This window comes from Giraffa tippelskirchi, chromosome 6, assembly GCF_054371585.1.
Source record: "Giraffa tippelskirchi isolate mGirTip1 chromosome 6, T2T-mGirTip1v1.2.pri, whole genome shotgun sequence".
NCBI lineage: Eukaryota > Metazoa > Chordata > Mammalia > Artiodactyla > Giraffidae > Giraffa > Giraffa tippelskirchi.
In genome coordinates, this window is record NC_137280.1 from 14,226,513 (window position 1) to 14,246,629 (window position 20,117).

The 20,117-nt window shown below is 43.8% G+C and overlaps 1 protein-coding gene across 4 annotated transcripts in view; it reads left to right on the forward strand.

The window, feature by feature from the left end:
* MATN2 (matrilin 2) overlaps positions 1-20,117 on the forward strand; it is a 165,617-nt gene that overhangs the window by 88,073 nt on the left and 57,427 nt on the right. For all 4 annotated transcript variants that reach the window (XM_081505204.1, XM_081505206.1, XM_081505205.1 and 1 more), the window contains exon 5: positions 3,461-3,583. In XM_081505204.1, coding sequence (XP_081361330.1) covers positions 3,461-3,583 — 123 coding nt within the window. The remainder of the gene's footprint in view (positions 1-3,460; positions 3,584-20,117) is intronic.

Here is a 20,117-nt window from a genome sequence, read left to right on the forward strand (position 1 = left end):
CGTTCACCTTGAGTGGTCCCCGCCGCCTGATGAGCAGGGTTGAGCCCGGGCAGCCTGCTCCCAGGCCCTCTGCTCTCCGGTGTCAGCTGTTCCTTCCGATGCCCTCTCCTGCTGCTTCCCTTGGAATTCCCAGAAGAGGGGTCAGCTCCCCTGTCTGTCCTGCTTTTTCCTCCACTTCTGCACGTTTACTGTCCCCTCAGCTCCGGGTGAGTCCTCTTCCTTTCCTCTGTGTCTCTTGCTTGCCCGTCAGCCTCTTCTGATTGATCCAGCTTTGGCTGGCCGTAATCCATCCCCGTTCTGAACTCCCATTGTATTGGCAGCACCTCTCTTGTGGATTTCTAGCATGTTCTATTTTGTATTTTAGTTATTTAGGGTGCATCTGATAGCTACTCTGGCTTTCCCAATCCTCAAACGGGGCTAGCTTTTTCCACATGAACGACTTTTGCATTCACTGATCTTTCAGTCAGAAACACTCACATATATATATATATGGTGGTGGTGGTGGTTGTTAGTCACTAAGTTGCGTCTGACTCTTGTGACCCCAGGAATTGTAGTCCGTCAGGCTCCTCTGTCCATGGGATTTCCCAGGCCAGAATACTGGAATAGGTTCCCAATTCCTTCTCCAGGGTATCTTCCTGACCCAGGGGTTGAACCGGTGTCTCCTGCATTCCAGGCAGTCTCCTGCTTTGCAAGCGGATTCTTTATTGCTGAGCCACAAGGGAAGCCTATATATATACTAGTTTAATTTCAGGTATACAATGTAGTGATTCAGTATTTTACATTTCCACTGTATATATTATGAAACAATCACCACAATAAGTTCATTTACTATTTGTCACCATACTAAGTTGTTAAATATTATTGATTATATTCCCTATGTGTACATTACATCCCAGTGACTTATTTATTTTATAAACTGGAAATGTGTATCTCTTAATCCCCTTCATTGATCCATATCCCCAACCAGTACCTTTGGCAACCACCAGTTTGTTCTCTGTATCCATGAATCTGTTGCTGTTTTGTTATGTTAGTTCATTTGTTTTTGAGATTCCACATATGAGTGAGATCATACAGTATTAGTCTTTCTCTGTCTGATTTATTTCACTTAGCATAATACCCTCAGGGTTCATCCATGTTGTTATAAACGGCAAAATTTCATTCTTTTTTATGGCTGAGTAACTTGACTATATGTAGCACGTCTTTATCCATTCATCTGTTGATGGGCACTTAGGTTGCTGCCATGTCTTAGCTATTGTAAATAATGCTGCAATGAACATAGGGGTGCATATATCTTTTTGAATTAGTGTTTTTGTGTTCTTTGGATAAGTTCCACTTCTAGGTTTTATCAAAAATGCTCTTCCTAGAAATTCACCTTCCTAACCCTTAGAATATAAGCTGCATGATGGCAGGAGCCCCTTTGTTTGGTTCACACTACATCCCCAGTGCCTGGGACAGAGTAGGTATTTTGTTGATTCAATAAATGAAAAGTATCTGATGATTCTGATTTTTCTTGTATCTCTGGCTTAGGCTTGTAACTAACTGTAAATTTTGTCATTCTTCAATTATTCACTATGATTTTTGCATGAGCTGAAGTTTCTTCTGATTATTGTTATTTTCCCTATATTTGGATCCATGGGAAATATCAATTGGATTTCCCAATTAAAAATATAAGATAGAAATAAGATAGGTAAAGAGAGGAATTTGCATCTATAATTTTTTCATCTACTTCATTGATTTGGGAGTGAAAATAATTCTTTTAGCACTTTAAAACCAGAATCCTTCTTTGGGGACCTAAATGTTTTTTAATCTTATGATGTAGCTTTTATTTTTTTAAAAATTAATGCACTTGATAGAGGTGATAAATATGTCAGCTTTTATCTTTTATCAATTTGATATTTTATATTTATCTTAAAGTGTAATAAACTATAAAACTCAAAGACCTAGGAGGTTACATTAAAGTGTAGTCATTGGATTCAGGAATTAATCAAACTTTCTAGTGAATTAAGTTTTTACCATTGCTGTCACAGTGATAACTTTTAACCAGAGGAAAAAAAATTTTTTAATGTATTCAATCCCTTTAATGCTGTCTGATTTTCTCGAACTTTAATGGTAAAGTCACTGGAAGAGCTAGTTATGAAACCAAGTCGTTATCCTTGCTGAGAAATAATGTCATCATGTCAGCCAATTTCTTCAAAGGAGAGACAGAGTCGATGAAGGATTAAAAATGCCTTTAAACTTTTCATCCTCTGATATATTCTTAGTTCTTTGGCAGTAAATACCCTACTGTGAATGTATTCTTACATTGCATTTGAATAAAGAGCCAGAGCTCAGCACTTTGTGGATACATAATAAATATTTGACTGGAATAGCATTGTTAATCACCATAGAGGAGCCTGGTGGACTACAATCCATGGGGTCAGAAAGAGTATGACGTGAGTGCATGACTTTCTCTTCACTTCACCTTATACCATACATTGATTTCTCTCTATCTTTGTTATCTCTACCTAAATTCTTCTGGCTTCCCACTTTCCTCCTTTATTACTGGGATGCATAAATAGAGCACAAGGAGGATTTTCAAACATCCTTCTGATAGAGAAATGGAATGAGGAAAAATTATGTCCAAAGAGACCAATGCAGACGAGAATAAGGGACTTTTCCAGACCTGCCATGTTTTGGTGGAGTAGCAGGCCTTTTCACTGTGCTCTCTCCCAGCTTCTGCAAAACGTCAAAGACAGCGCCAAATGATCTTGGTGAGACTGTGTACGTAGGTGTGTACATTGGTGAGACTGATTACAAAGCCTTTAGGTTCTCAGAGAATATGAATGGTACTTGATGTGGACAAGCATAAAGGCCTGCCCATGATAACTTCGGTTCTCAAGAACCATCCGTCACTCTCCTTGACATGAGAAATACATATTGATGTTAATTTAAAATTTTCTAGTGCATTTAATAGAGAAGAAAAATTCCAACTTTGAAAAATATGCTTTTATGTATACATAAGTGGCTGTGTGTGCTCAGTCACATCTGTCTCTTTGTGACCCCGTGGACTATAGTCCGCCAGGCTCCTCTACCCATGGGATTTTCTAGGCAAGGATACTGGAGTGGTTCCTACTCCATTTCCTACCCCAGGGGATTTTCCCAAGCCAGGGATCAAACCCGTGTCTCTTGCGTCTGCTGTCTTGGCTGGCGGATTCTTTACCACTGCACTACCTGGGAAGCCCTTACATACATAAAAACTCACCCAACTATTAACAGAGGTGGTCTCTGGATGGTAGGTGGGGAGATTACAGTTGAATTTTCTTTTCTATTTTTTTTCTGTTTTCCGAAATTTCCACCATGATCTTATATTGCTTCCAGTTAAGAGTTATTTTGCCAAGTGCTGTAGAATTGCTCATTGATGGCCCTGAGCCAAGAGTCACCTCCTTCTGAGCCAAGTTCTAATGATGCCACTTTGCCCCAGTCCAGGATCTGTGTGCGGCAGACGACCACGGCTGCGAGCAGCTCTGCGTGAACCTGCTGGGCTCCTTTGTCTGCCAGTGCTACAGTGGCTACACCCTGGCTGCGGATGGGAAACAGTGTGAGGGTGAGTGTCCCGTCCAGCCTTGCCTGATGGGGAAACACAAGGAGGGAAGGGGGGTCCACGTATCCAGCTTGAAACTCCTTCGAGTTTCAACCAAGTGCTCCAAATTCTCTGTCCTAGTTGTTAGTCACCATTTGCATTTTAAAGACTTCGTTTGTAAAATGGCTGAGGTTAGCATTTTCCCATTCTGGGTCCTCAGCAAAAGGCATATTTATGATAATCTATGTTAATAGATCAATCCATTACTGCTTCCCTTGGCAAGGACTGGGCAGATTTGCATTCAGTTTGGAGTGGGTGTCTGGGCTGGTCTGCCTTCAGTAGAGCTCAGGTCAGGAGGTCAGGTGGTGATGGGTGACGTTGCTGAGTGGCACCTCAAAGAGGTAGGCAGCCTTCTTTCTAAGCATGGATCTGCAATTCAGTCACGGCCCCAGTGACCACCAGCTGTGAGAGGCCCACTGTGTGTAGTAATAGTAGTAGTGTTAGGTGCTCAGTCGTGTCCGACTCTGCAATCCCACAGACCGTAGCCCACCAGGCTCCTCTGTCCATGGGATTCTCCAGGCAAGAATACTGGAGTGAATTGCCATGCCCTTCTCCGGAGGATCTTCCTGACCCAGGGATCGAACCTGGGTCTCCTGCATTGCAGGCAGATTCTCTACCATTTGAGCTATAGGGAAGACCAGAAAACAGACAGCAGCCTCAAACACCGGCTCCAGCTAAGAAGCCTCAAGGGCAATGCTTGGAACCACAAGCACCGCTTGCAGTCAGCTGAGTGGCTTCTCCACATTGCGGGGCTGTGAAAAGGGGGGTGACATCTCATTTCTTCAGTGATGGGTAATGGTTTTCCTCGGCACCTGTAGGACAGACCAGTGAATTCCTAATGTGCATGTGGCACCTCCCAGCTTGTCTGCAAAGCCCTTTAAGTTCACACAGACTCATTCATCTTTCCACCATCAAACAGTGCCTGGCATAGTAGGTGTTCAACAAGCTGAGCAGGGTACAATCTGTAAGGAAAGGAAGGAAAAGGACTTGATTGACATCAGAACTGGAGCCTTCCTTTTCTAAGTCTAAATCCTCCATTTCTTGTTCCCTACTCTGTTGTTTTCAGAGGACCTGTTCTGTCTTGCTTCCCACAAACAGTAAATGATAATTTGTTTTTGCGCATAGAACTTTCCAGCACACTGTGATTCATAGCTGGGGATGTGGAAGGAAAAAGCAACAAAACAAAAGTATAGGTGGGAAAAAAGAAGTATAGGTGGTGGCCTGTTCTTTGTAGGTGATGATGAGAATAAAATGGGTTTGTTTGCTTGCCTTTACACACTGATGGAGATGAAAACCACCTGCATCAGAAGTCCACAGTGGAATTGATCTCCTAAGCCTTAGAGTTGTTTTTTCCCTCCTTATTCTGTCCATGGTGACCGTGATAGGTAGCAGGGTACCACATCAATTAACACTGGCAAAACAAGAAGTCAATCTGGAAACACCAGCTTTTTTTTTTTTTGCTACATTAATTTTTATTATGCAAGTACCTATTTTCATTGAGGAAGTTAGACGAGAAAATAACTATTAATAGCTTGTCGTATTTTCTGCTAGACCTTTCCCCACAGAAATATCTACTTCTAGACATTTTGTTAATGCTTCACAAAATGAGGTCATACTCTCTATTTTGTTTCACATATTTTTCCCTTGTGTGCTTAGTCACTTAGTCTGACTCTTTGCAACCCCATGGACTGTAGCCCACCACGCTCTTCTGTCCATGGGATTCTCCAGGCAAGAATACTGGGGTGGGTTGCCATTTCATCCTCCAGGGGATCTTCCTGACCCAGGGATTGAACCCAGGTCTCCTGCATTGCAGGCAGATTCTTTACCCACTGAGCCATAGGGGAAGCCCGATTTTTCCCTTACAGGTTGTTAAATGGGTAGAAACTTTGGGTGCTGTTGGGTCAAAGGAAATTCTACCATTGGAAGTAAGGCCAGGGGATGAGCTTTAGGAAACAGATCAAGGGCATCTGGAAACTTACGGTGAGGGAAGAGGCAGGGCAGGCCCAGAGCTCGTGTGCATGACAAGGGTCAGGGTCAGTAGGAGCCAGGGCTGGGGCAGGGGACCTGCCTTGGCCCTTGAGGAACTGGAAGGCAGTGAGAAGCCCGGTTCTCTGGATGTTGCCAAATAATCGTCTAAGGGTCCTCTGTGGTAGAGAGCCTTTGAGTCTCTGCGGCTTTTGCTGAGACTTCTGGAGTTTGACATTTACTGAAGAGCAGCAAGCATGAGAGGCGAAGCTGTGGTTGCCTGGGATCCATCGTGGGCCGTGTTTATCAGATTGCACTTTGCTCTGGCTGCGGCCGTCAGCATGTAAGAATGTCCGCCTTCCTCGGAGCCGCAGTCAAGCCGAAGAAGGGGAGAACGGGAGAGACTATACATGACCCCGGCCTCATCCATCGGATGTTATCCTCATCCTCTTCAACCAAATATTTGACCCGTTAGAAGCTGAGCGTGCAATGATTGAGTGGCCGTGGACCTCTGTTGCCAGTTACTTTGGTTAGGGAGACTGAACACAATTCCAAAGGGTCAATTGCTGCTCCGTGGGGCTGTGCTGAGTACAGAGCAAATGATGGAGGTATCAATAACAGAGGCTCTAGAAGGTCAGAGAGGAGGGAATCCTCATGGCCAGCATGGGGAAGATCTGGGTGAGGAAGGAAGGGTAGCAATTGGACAGATGTCCAAGGCGAGGGAAGACATGCAGGGCAGCAGTAGTGTAGAGGAGGGGACTAAGACCACATGTGTGTGTATGTGGTGGGGAGGGCGGCAGACAGAGATCTAGTAGATAAGAGAGAGACTGTCACCGTGAGAACGCCAGGTTGAAGGCTATAACCTGAAGACATCTGTCTGATGGGACTCGTCAAAGATGGCAAGTCCAGGTATTATTACACCAGGAAGTTCAGAGGAGAAGCAGAGGCTGCTAGGGACCCTGGGAGCCTTCCTTTAGCCCCTGCTCTGGGTGGTCTGGATGTGGATGGGCAGAGAACAGTATGACTGTGGGGACGATAATCCCAGTTCATCTGGAAGGATCCCAGTTTATGGCTGTTGGCTCATTTCTCAATAGCACTTTCTCTCACTTTCAAGGGGATTCCATTCTGAATGAGAGATTATAAGGTCACCCTAGTTAAGGCCAGCCTGACTCAAATAGCTGAAAAGACTAGCTCTGCTGAAGCAGAGATTTCTCTGCAGGTGCAAAGTAGGAGATGAAGTTGAAGACATCAAGTGGGCCCAGAATATTCAGGGCTTTGAAAACCAGGCTGAAGGGTCTGAACTTTATCTCTGATAAAAAGACACTAAAGGGTTTCTGATTGGGATGGATAAAGGCAAAGCCTTATTTTAGAAACCTCAGTCTCATGGTGCAGGGCAGGATGGATTCTAGGAGGAAGAAAGAGGGCTGGAAAGACCGATTAGGAGACTATGATAGTCCTCTGCTGGAGGGTGACCAGGGCCAGGTTTGAGTAGCGACTGTAGAAATGCAGAGAGAAGGAAGGGGTTGAGAAATGAAAGGAGGTGCAGGAATGAAAGAAGGTGCAATGAATAAAGAGGAGGAAGTCACAATCGAATCCTGGGTTTGAGCTGCCATGATTCTGAGAGTGATGGTGAGAATGATGAAAGAGTGATGGAAACAGATTTTTTTTTAATGTTTTCATTTCGGGCTGTGTCAGGTCTTAGTTGCTGCATGCAAGCTCTTTGTTGCACGGACTCTCTAGTTGTGGCACACGGGCTCAGCACTTGCCTCGAGAAATGTGGGATCTTAGTTCTCCCACCAGGGATCAAACTTGATCCCCGGCACTCGAAGGTGGATTTTTAACCCCTGGACCACCAGGGGAGTCCTGGGAACAGATTTTTTAGAGAAGATAAGGAGGATACGGTGGGTTTCAGGCTGAGATGGAAAAGCTGCAAGGACACCTCGAAGGGAACAGAGGCAGCACCAACGCCAGGAGGAGAGAGTGGGACCAGCGGAGCAGGCAGGAGGCAGCACAGCCGTTTCCTTCTGAATTTCCATTTCCAACATTCACTTCTGTGTTTGTTCTGAAAGTGTCTGGACTTTCAACACAGTAAGACCTGGGCTCAAATCCTAGTTCTGCTACTTGCTAGTCATGTGTCATTTTATTTCTGAGCCTTGGTTTTTCTCATCTGTAACGCAGAGTAATAATACCTACATCATAGAGTTGGTGGGATTAAATAAGATAACAAGTACAGTTCCTGATACGCTTGGGCAGTTGTTGTTGTTATTGTTATTACAACACATGTGATCATCATCATTGTTTCCTAGATGCCATGAGGTGTGAAGTAAGAAAGAGTGAAGCCTGAGCCTTGGGCTCAGTCACATGCAGGGAGCTGGAGGGGAACATGGGGACAGGGAGGATATCTGCAAAGGAACTGCCTAAGGTAGGGATGGAGGAGTTGGGGAGAGTTGGGCGGGAGAACCAGAAGTCATGGACTAGGATGCGAAAGAGAATTTCTAGGCCAGGTCAATATTAGTGTCATGTCCCAACGAGGCCAAATGGAACAGAACTTAGAGAAAAAGCCACCGAGTTGAGTCATTGGTAATTCATCTCAGCCGACATTTCCAGACTCTCTGCCAGGCACTCTGCTAGGCATTAGGGACACAAAAATGACCAGGAGGCTGTTGCTAATGATCAAGAGGGGTGAGGTAAAGGGCAGATTTCAAGGGGGGAGTGGTGAGAGGGTGAGAAAGTGGGGACAGCAAATCTAACCTCATTTGAAGAGGTTTGGTAGAAATTCACCATGACCAGCTACTGGTGAATGGACCCCATGGGAGTACTTTGACTCATCCCAGAATTATGACTGTGACTGCATGAAAAGTCAGTTCTGAGCCAGGCTCAGGACCTTTTAGCCAACATTTCCACACTTTCTGAGTTAGTGGAACCTTAATGTCAAGTGCTAGAGTTCCATTTTTTCTAACTGCTCATTTAACTCTGGATAGAACTGAATTTGTTTCAACATTCAGGTGATCAAGGGTGGACTACTCACTAAAGAAAGTTCTCATTTTGCTTTAGTGGAGCCTTGGTATTTGTAACCCAGCAGCTTCCACTAAAGCTGTGTTAATTTCCATCCAAAACTGTACATTTTTCAAAGACCCTTAGACTTCTGTAAAGCAGTTAAAGGGCAGAGTCTGTACATTTTTATGAAAAATTTCCTGGTCCTTTACATTTTTCATCTATGCCTGGTTCTAGAGTAATTTTGGTTAGCAAATTGCCTTAGTTAAGCTCTGTCTTTGAGGGTGAATTTTTTGCTGTGCTTGCTCTCCTGGTGTTTATTTACTGCCTTGTCTTTTGGGGTAACTTGGGTCCTGTTTGCATCTTACCTGCCCAAGCAGATTGTAAACCCTTGGGGTGAAGAGGGTGCAAAGGCCAATTCCTTTAATTTTCATCTTTCACACAGTAGACTTGCAAAATGTTTTTCTTGAATCATTAAGATTGACTGATCACGATCTCAAGCATTCATTTTTCTAAAAAAGCTTTTCTCCTTGATTGGTTTCTAAATTACAAAATCAATTTTTGTTTATTAAAAAAATTCAGAGTACATACAGATGTGAAAGTGAAAGTCACTCAGTCATGTCCAACTCTGCTGACCCCATGGACTATATAGTCCATGGAATTCTCCAGGCCAGAATACTGGAGTGGGTAGCCTTTCCCTTCTCCAGGGGATCTTCCCGACCCAGGAATTGAACCCAAGTCTTCTGCATTGCAGGCAGATTGTTTACCAGCTGAGCCACAAGGGAAGCCCAAGAATACTGGAGTGGGTAGCCTATCCCTTCTCTAGGGGATCTTCCCAACCCAGGAATAGAACTGGGGTCTCCTGCATTGCAGGTAGATTCTTTACCAACTGAGCTATGAGGGAAGCCCACATATAAAGCCCAGATTGATATGAAATCAAAACCTGAAAGACCTTCCTCCTCAATTTCACTCCATGGAGATAATCACCACTGAAAGCTTGGCCTCTCCTTCCTGCCTTTCTTCAAAGGTGTCTTACTATCTTATGATGCTCTTTGCTCGTCATTACATCCAGGGATTAGCATGATGCCTGACACACAGTAGTTGTTCAGTAAATGGTTGTGGAACAACTGAGTGGTATTAAGGTATCTCTTTACTCCCAAATTCAAACCTGATTTTATTAGGCAGGCAATGTGATAAAAATATAATTTCTACTCCTTGAATGTTACTAAATTCCAGGACCTGTGTGAAACATTTTGTATATAACTGAGACCATCCTTTGAAGTAGGTACTGTGGTCATGCATATTTTATAGGTCTCTTCACCTGTCTGTTTCAGAGACTTCATCTGTAAATTGAAGATAACAATACCTCCTCCAAGGGTTGTTGTGAGGGTGAGATGAGTTAATACATGGAAAGCCTCACTATTCTGTAGAGACCTATATAGGAAAAGAATCTAAAAAAGAGTGGATATGCGTATATGTATAACTGAATCACTTTGCTGTACACCTGAAACTAACCCAACGTTTTAAGTCAACTGTACTCCAATTAAAAATTTTATATATATGGCAAGCACTTGGAACTGTACTATACATGGGCAACTGATACACATTAGTTGAATCTGAATTTCTGCATCTTTTTTGAATTTTTATCTTCTCATGAATGCTTACATGTAATAATGCATCAAACATGTGGTACATTTGAAAAATCACATTGAGATCCATACCCCAAATGATGGTGGCACATAGCACTGGTATTTAGCATGCTGCTACTGCTGCCTTCAAAACTTTCCTTCTATATTCTTCTATGCCAGTCACCTTCAGTGAGAAGGGAATGCTAAGTCGCTTCAGTCGTGTCTGACTCTACGCAACCCTATGGACTGTAGCTCACCAGGCTTCTCTATCCATGGGATTCTCCAGGCAAGAATACTGGAGGGGTCGCCATGCCCTCCTCCAGGAGGGAATCTTCCCAACCAAGGGATGGAACCTGCGTCTCTTACGTCTCTTGCACTGGCAGGCAGGTTCTTTACCACTAGTGCCACCTGATGGCTGATATTTAAGTTGGTGACAAGGGATGGGAGGATCAATCTTTATATTGAAAGTCAAATTTTTACTTCATCAGCTTACTCCTCATGCGTAAAGCTTGATCTCCCAAGAATGCAAAGATTTCTCCGTGCCTTGGTTTGCGAGGGCTGCCATAACAAACTACCACAGAGTGAGTGGCAATAAAAGTTTATTTTCCCAGTTCTGGAGGTTAGAAGTCCAAAGTCCACATGTCAGCAGGGTTGATTTCTTTTTTTTCTTTTTTTTTTTTTTTAATTTTTAATTTTTTTATTTTTATTTTATTTTATTTTTTTTAGGGTTGATTTCTTTGGAGGCCTCTCTCCTTGGCTTGCCGCTTCTGCATGTGGTCTTTGCTCAGTGCCCAGGCATCCTTGGTACCTCTGTGCGTGTCTAAATTTCCATTTCTCCTGAGGACACCAGTCAGATTGGATTAGCACCCACCTTAATGGCCACATTTTAACTTAATTACCTCTTTAAAGGTCCTTTCTCCAAATGCAGTCACCGACTGACCAACTGGGGATTTAGGACTTCAACAAATGAATTTAGGATGGGACATCCAGCCCAGAACATTTCCCTGTTGTTATCAAAATCAATAGGAAACTTTCTCCGAGTTTTAAACTCCTACATATAGGAATCCAGTCATGCCCTGGGAAAGAGGTTTGTGAAGCTGACTCTGTGCGTGTATCTTATATATACTCAGCAAGTAAATTGGTTCTACAATTTCTCTAAATGACATATTTGGTTTTTCTTACTCTGTCATCAACAAGCTAACAAACCCAAATGCTCCTCTTTAAAATATCCTGTTTCTAGTGAGGCCATCCTCTTTGCAGACTAATGCCTGCTGAGGAGACCTTGGAATTCAACTAGATAATAAACCAGAGACTGTCAATCTTAGGCTTTACTACCTTGCACCAAATATGGTTTATCCTTGGAAACAGCTGGGCGCTTTCTCACGTGTTAGGCAGAGATTGAACACAGAAAGACTGGCTTCCAACCCCGAGATCTTAGCACTCTGTGATCCAGGGGGGCAAAGAGCTACAGTCAGAGACTTACTCTTTCTGGTTGTTTCAGGCAAAATTACCAAGGAAGGATTTTGCTGAAATAGGAGAGGACTTGGAACAATGGAGGATCTCTTGAGCTACACACACTGGTCACCTCCATACATCCACCCCCTAAACTTGGTGTCTCTTTCTATAAATTGGCAACTAAGGAAGTTGTGCAAAGAACCTAAAACATGCATCGAAGGATGACAGAGTTGGATTGACTGGAACTCTCTCAACCTTAGAAAGCTTTTAGGTTCACATGGGCTCCTCCACGTCTCACAATGGCCTCATCTGCTGTCCTCAGAGGCCTGGCAGAGAGCCAGTAGGTGGCCCTCAAATCAAAGTGGGATTTTGACACCTTTAGGTTTTGTGGGCCAGGATCTTAGACCCAGGAATGCTTGAGTCCTGCCTTGCCAGTCTCTCCTCTCCCCTTCGGTTCCCCCAGAGAGCTGTGCACACGAAAAACAAAACCAGCAGGAAAATCAGAGTCCGGGAGAAACCTTCTTGTCCTGTGAGATCAGCTGGTTGATGAGAAATGCCATTCAAAGAGCAGAATCATGAAAAGTGCATAACCAAATCTACCTGAAGTGTTTACATTTTCTTCAGAACACATAAATATGCTTTTAATAAAAACTTCTTTTGATTACCCTTCCAAAAATTACAAATTTTTAGTTCATTTAAAAAATATGATTTAAAAACATCTTTCTTACATAAACATACCCATAATATGTTGTCTATGGTTTTCAACTTTGATTTCTTTAAATTGGAGCAAGAATTTGAAGACTTCTGTAAAGTAGTCTAAGGGCAGAATCTGTATAATTTTTATGAAATTTTCCCTAGTCCTTTACATGTTTCATCTATGCCTGGTTCTAGAGCAATTTTAGTTAGCAGGTTGCGTTTAAGTGCCAAAAGCTTTCCACTTGGTTTTTATTTTTTAAAAATTCTATCTGTTTTAGTGCTTGCTTATATATTTAATTAGTTTTTATAGTATTTCAATTAATTACAATAAGGTGTACAAATAGCACATAGAGGTTTGAAAATAAAAATAACTTTGACTCATTTTAACAATGATTTAAAAATTTTCACATGCATCAGTGTCACCTAGAGAACCTACTGAAGTATATATTCCTGGGTCCCATACACAGATTTTCTGATTTAGTATGTCTGGAGTGGGGCCTGAGAATTTGCATTCCTAACAAGTTCTCAACAGTGGCTGCAGAACTGGAGAAGGTCAGTTTTCATTCCAATCCCAAAGAAAGACAATGCCAAAGAATGTTCAAATTACCATACAATTGCACTCATTTCACATGCTAGCAAGATTATGCTCAAAATCCTTCAAGCCAGGCTTCAGCAGTACATGAACTGAGAACTTCCAGATGTACAAACTGGATATAGAAAAGGCAGAGGAACCAGAGATCAAATTGCCAACATCCGCTGGATCATAGAAAAAGCAAGGGAATTCCAAATATTTCTTCTGGTTCATTGACTACGCTAAAGCCTTTGTGTGGAACACAGCAAACTGTGTTTGCTAGAAATGGCAAATACCAGACCGTCTTATCTGTCTCCTGAGAAACCTATATGCAAGACAAGAATCAACAGTTAGAACTGGACGTGGAAAAACAGACTAGTTCAAAATTGGGAAAGGAATATGTCAAGGCTGTGTATTGTCACTGCTTATTTAACTTATGTGCAGAGTACATCATGTGAAATGCCAGGCTGGATGACTCACAAGCTGAAATCAAGACTGCTGGGAGAAATATCAACAACCTCAAATATGCAGATGATACCACCTTAGAGGCAGAAAGTTAAGAGGAACTAAAGAGTGTCTTGATGAAGGTGAAAGAGGAGTGTGGAAAAGCTGGCTTAAAACTCAACATTCAAAAAACTAAGATCATGGCACTTGATCCCATGTGCCAGGAAGTCCCATCACTTCACAGCAAATAGATGGGCAAAAAGTAGGAACAGTAACAGATTTTATTCTCTTGGGCTCCAAAATCACTGTGGACAGTGACTGCATCCATGAAATTAAAAGACGCTTGCTCCTTGGAAGAAAAGTTATGACAAACCTAGACAGCATATTCAAAAGCAGAGAGATCACTTTGCTGCCAAAAGTCCATAGTCAAAACTATGGTTTTTCCGGTAGTTATATATGGATGTGAGAGTTGGACCATAAAGAAGGCTGAGCACCAAAGAATTGATGCTTTCAAACTGTGGTGTTGGAGAAGACTCTTGAGAGTTCCTTGGACTGCAAGGAGATCCAACCAGTCCATCCTAAAGGAAATCAATCCTGAATATTCCTTAGAAGGACTGATGCTGAAGCTGAAACTCCAATACTTTGGCCACCTGATGCAAAGAGCCAACTCATTGGAAAAGACCCTGATGCTGGGAAAGACTGAGGGCAGGAAGAGAAGGGGACGACAGAGGATGAGATGGTTGGATGACATCAGTGACTCAATGGACATGAGTTTGAGTAAGCTCCGGGAGATGGTGAAGGACAGGGAGGCCTGGCGTGCTGCAGTCCATGGGGCTGCAAAGAGTCGGAGACGACTCAGCGACTGAACAACAAAAAGTTCTCAAGGGAGGATTGTTGCAGCTGGGTCACCACCACATTTAGAGAACTGAATAAGCGTGCAGCCAGTCAATAAGAAAAGTACACAGGTGCTCTGGGGCATGTGTTCCTCCGAGGCTGCTTTATAAGCATGCAGCCCAGCCAATGAGAAATGTGCACAGGTATTCAGAAGCACAGCTATTCCAACAGCCTTGAGCATTTAGCATGTTCTGGGCATCAGGTCCCATATTTTTCAGAGGGAACGAAAAGCAATGATCGATCAGGAGTTGGTTATGTGGTGGTCAATTAAAAGAGCTTCTTCTGTGCAACTTTGTGTTAATACCTGATTCAACATTGGATACCCTGTTGTAGAACATTCTGGGGGAAAAAAGGTGAGGTTGGAGTATGTGGCTTAGACTTCAGGCCCAAGCAAAGCTACTGGTCTCTCCCCAGTCTAATACGGGACCAGCACACCCAAGTGTCTGAGGGACAAAGACGGCTGGGCTCAGAAATTCCAGAGAGAGGTAGGGTCTGAGTTTTAGGCTTTTAGGTACAGCGACTTGCCCACTCATCACTGTGGTACTGTCAGTGGCCTGGAACATGGAAGTCAGGTAGATCAGCAGCTCTTTCTGTGGAAGGGACACTGTTGTTGGCAAAATCTTGGCTTTCTCTGCCCACTGAAGCCAAATAAAAAGTACAGAGGCAGAATTTGGAGGAGATAGAAAGGTGGCTTTCAGCTAGCAGAGAGGAGGACACAGTAGGCTGATGCCTCAAGAACTGTGCCCCCCCACCCCCAAGAAGAGAGTAAGGCCTTATATAAGATGAGGGTTCGCAGTCAGGAGTCAGTGATGAGGAGCTAAGGTGTTAGGATCTTGATTTCTTCCTCTCATATTGTTTCAAAGACTGGCGTCAGTAACCCAGTGATTGAGTCTGGCGGTTTGTTGGCTCTGCAGGCTCCTTTCTGATATGTAACTACAAGGGGAAGGGTGTTGTAAGGGTAAACACCAGATCCAGGATGTATTTAGCATAAAATCAAAGGAAAATAGGTGTGAAGGGTGTAATTCCTGCAGAATTAAGGGGCAGAAAAGCAAACTTAGTTACAGACATGCAGAGTTAGGAGCAGTTAAACTTAAAAAAAACAAACAAACTAGGAATGTTCAGGCCGGCTCACTGTTCTCTTTATCTTCTTTGTTCTCAGGAAAGGGAAAGAAAAAAAAAACCCCTCATTCCTCTTTTTTTTTCCTTTTCACTGCAACAACACTAACAAGTAGGTAACCTGAAGTGGGCCCAGCTAGCTGACAGCAGACAGCCAGGGCTCAGGGTGAGGAGGTTGGAGGTGGGGAGTTGTTGTTGCTGTTCAGTCGTCCAGTCGTGTCTGACTCTTTGCGACCCCATGGACTGCAACACGCCGGGCCTCCCTGTCCCTCACCATCTCCCAGAGTTTGCCAAGTTCACGTTCCTTGCATCAGCGATGCCGTCCAGCCATCTCATCCTCTGATGCCCTCTTCTCCTCCTGCCCTCAATCTTTCCCAGCGTCAGGGACTTTTCCAATGAGTCGTCTGTTCACATCAGATGACCAAAATATTGGAGCTTCAGCTTCAGCTTCATCCTCAGTCCTTCCAGTGAATATTCAGTGTTGATCTCCCTAAATATTGGAGCTTCAGCTTCAGCTTCATCCTCAGTCCTTCCAGTGAATATTCAGGGTTGATCTCCCTTAAGACTGGCTGGTTTGACCTCCTTGCTGTCCAAGGGACTTCAGGAGTCTTCTCCAGCACCACAGTTCGAAGATAGCAGTTCTTTGGCGCTCTGCGTTCTTTACGATCCAGCTCTCACAACTGTACGTAACCACTGGGAAGACCATAGCCTTGACTATACTGACCTTTGTCGGCAGAGTAATGTCTCTACTTTTCAACACACTGTCTAGGTTTGTCATTGCTTTCCTGCCAAGAAGCAACCATCTTCTGATTTCATGGCTGCAGTCACCATCCTCAGTGATTTTGGAGCCCAAGAAGAGGAAATCTGTCACTACTCCCACCTTTTCCCCTTCTATTTGCCATGAAGTAATAGGGTCAGATGCCACGATCTTAGTTTTTTTAATAATTAGTTTTAAGCTGGCTCTTTCACTCTGCTCCTTCACCCTCATTAAGAGGCTCTTTAGTTCCTCTTTGCTTTCTGCCATTAGAGTGGTATCACGCATATCTGAGGTTGTTGATGTTTCTCCCGCCTGTCTTGATTCCAGCTTGTAACTCATCCAGCCCGGCATTTCTCATGATGCGCTCAGCATATAGGTTAAACAAACAGGGTGACAGCAGACAGCCCGGTCTACTCCTTTCTCGATCTTGAACCAATCAGTTGTTCCAAACAGGGTTCTAACCATTGCTTCTTGACCCGCATACAGCTTTCTCAAGAGACAGGTAAGATGGTATGGTTTTCCCATCTCTCTAAGAGCTTTCCACAGTTTGTCATGACCCGCATACTCAAAGGTTTTAGCATAGTTGATGAAACAGAGATAGATGTTTTTCTGAAATTCCCTTGCTTTCTTGATAATCCAGTGAATGTTGGCAATTTGACCTCTAGTTCCTCTTCCTTTTCTAAACCCAGCTTGGACATCTAGAAGTTCTTGGTTCAAATAGTGCTGAAGCCTAGCATGCAAGATTTTAAGCATGACCTGACTAGCATGGGAGATGAATACAATTACAACACTAACAAGTGGGTGACCCGAAGTGGGCCCAGCTGACAGCAGACAGCCGTATCCAGGGTTGGGAGATTTTCAAGACAGCAGTTCAGGCTCAGGGTGAGGAGGCTGGAGGTGGGGAGTGTCTCCTGCTAATACAGGCTCGTGTGGGCTACACCAAGGCCCGTCCTGTGGCATGCAGCCTGGGTCACATGCCAGGGCCTGATGTCCTTGACCTCTATGCCCTGAGTGTCCCCAGCTATTCATTTAATGATACATTAGTTCTTGAAAGCTGATACATTAACTTTTAGAAAGATCTGGTGCTAGATCAGTATTTATGTTGTAACTCAACTCCAGCAACTGGCTGATGTCCATGACATTCAGATCCTGAGACTGACTGTGTGAATGTACTGTTCCCACCAAAATGGCTTGTGTGCTAAAACCACAAGTATCAGGCCTTATTAGAACTCTTTAGGAAGGGACATTAGAAAAAACAGCACCTTAACAGAAACTTAATGAAGCCTGGGAGGAAAAGAATAAACACAACACACGTTATTAGCCTTTAAAAATCTTTAGCTTTTCCCTTTGTGCCTTTTGATTACTATGTTTGTATGTCATTATTTTCTCAATGCCTGGTTTTGCTTTTTAAAACCGTACATGTGCATTAATTTGCAGATTCGATTTCCTTGTTATTATTTACAAATTTTGGTATTCAGATAGCCTAAATGGTTATTTAGAGGGAAACATTTTTAAGGAAAAAAAAAAAAAACCCATCCATAATCCTACCACCTTAACACAGGAAGCAAAGCATTTTTATTTTTAATTTTCAGGTTTTGCCTTAGAGCTCTATTGTAAGTGGATCTAATCATGGTAAATATACAATTTTCAAATCTACTTTTTTCACCAAATTTTGTATCCCTATTTACAGTTATGTTATGCTACTAATAACCATCTACTACCTCAAATGGAACTCTTGAGTATTCCCTACAAAATCCACCCTACTTACACCTTCCCCACCCCTGAGTCAGCCTGAATCTCCTCTCTTTCTCCTTTCACCTCTAATCTGAAAGGAATCTGACTGGCCCCACTTTCAATCTGGTGTACTGTCCCTGAGGGTTGCCATAACAGAGAACCACAAACCCAGTAACTGGTAACCACAGAACTGCATTGTCTCCTAGCTCTGGGAGGTAGAAGTCTGACAAGGTGCTGGCAGGGCCGTGATCCCTCTGAAACCCGTGAGGGAGAATCCTTTCTTGCTTCTGATGGTGTCTGTTGGTCCTCGGCACTCCTGAGCTACAGCTGCTTGCTCTCATCTGTCTTCACGTGGCGTTCTTCTCTTCCTATAAGGACACCACTCACCCTGAATTTGGAGAAGGAAAAGGCGACCCACTCCAGTATTCTGGCCTGGAGAATTCCATGGACTGTATAGTCCATGGGGTCGCAAAGAGTTGGACACGACTGAGCGACTTTCACTCACTCACTTGGATTAGGCCCCGGACAGATGACCTCATCTTAACTTGATTGTATTTGCAGAGACACCAGTTTCCAAATAAGATCACATTCACAGGTACCCGGGCTCAGGACTTCACCATAACTTTGTGCCGGGGGTGGGGACACACAAGTCCCTAAGAACCACCCAGAACGCCACACCCTGCTCTCTTCCCTGCCTCCTGCCCACCCTGTGCTGCTTTAAGTATCCCCCACCCTTTCCTCACTGGGATTATTATAGTCACCTCCTAACTGGTTTTCTTTCTCTGTTTTTCCTTCTGGCTGTGCTGTGTCTTTGTTGCAGTGTGCAGCCTTAGTTACCCTGTGGCATGTGGGATCTTGGACTTCCCAAGTGGTGCCAGTGATAAAGAACCTGCCTACCATGCAGGAGATGTAAGGGATGTGGGTTCGATCCCTGGGTTGGGAAGATTCCCCTGGAGGAGGCCATGGCAACCCACTCCAGTATTCTTGCCTGAATCTTGTCCAGAATCTCATGGACAGAGGGGCCTGGCGGACTGCAGTCCGTAGGGTCACAAAGAGTCAGACACAACTGAAGTGACTTAGCATGCACCCACACACATGTGGGATCTTACTCGTCCCCCCCAGGGATGAACCAGCATCCCCTGCACTGGAAGGCGAATTCTTAACCACTGGACCACCAGGGAAGCCTCCTAGCTGGTGTTCTGGTCACATCTGATGCCATGGTCTCTTCTCGATTTCTTTATTCAAAACCCTCCCCCTCGGGGGTTTACCCCCTGCTCACTCAGAGTAAAAGCCAAAGTCCTGGCAATGGCTCTACGGTCCCTCCTGACCTGCAGTCTTTCTGTCTCCCACCCCTCTCTGCTCCAGTGACTCTGGCCTCCTCGCTGATTCTCCAGCTCACAGGCATATTTCCATCTCCGGGCCTTTGCACCTGCTGTCGTTCCCTTTGCCTGGGGTGCTCCCTCCCAGTTATCATCCTGGCTCTGCCAACTGCCGCCTTCCTGGTGAGCCTTTCCTCACCCCAGCTGTTACATCACACCCTTTCTCTCACCCCCCGACAGTCTCTTTTCCTTTTCACCATTTTACTTTTCTCCAAAATGCTCTCTACCTTCTCAGAGGCTATGTTCTTTACTTACTTATTTTCCTTTTTGTCTACAACCAGCATCCAAATGGAAGCTTCTCAAGGACTGGAGTTTTCGTCTGTTTTGTTATTTGTTTCATCTTTAGCACCTAAAATAGGTTGGGGCCCAGAGTACGTACTCAATGAATATTTGCAGGATGAATGAGAAAAGAGACCAGTGTATTTTCTCAAAAACTACTAAACCACTTATCCTTATTAAGTGTTCATCTTATTTTCCAGAATTTTTTTGGTCACTTGTGAATGATACTGCTATAAATAGCTTATTCCATATAGTTAATTTACTCCTTTTTTCAATTATGCTTTGGGGTCACAGTTCCAGAGTGAATATTGTCAAATGTCCTTCCAGAAGAGTTTTTATCGGTTTATGTCACCCACTATAAATAAGTCTGACTCTGTTTCCCTGCTGCCTTGCCACCACTGGATTTTATCTTGTCTTTACTTTTGCATTTTACTAAGTTTGCCTTGTGATTGTTTTGATTTGCATTTCTTTAACTTCTAAGGACAATTGTTAGGGAATTCCCTGGCAGTCCAGCGGTTAGGACTCAGTGCCTTCAATTGTTCTTATGTTCTTTAGTACCTTCTGGTATGAATTGTCTGATCCTGAC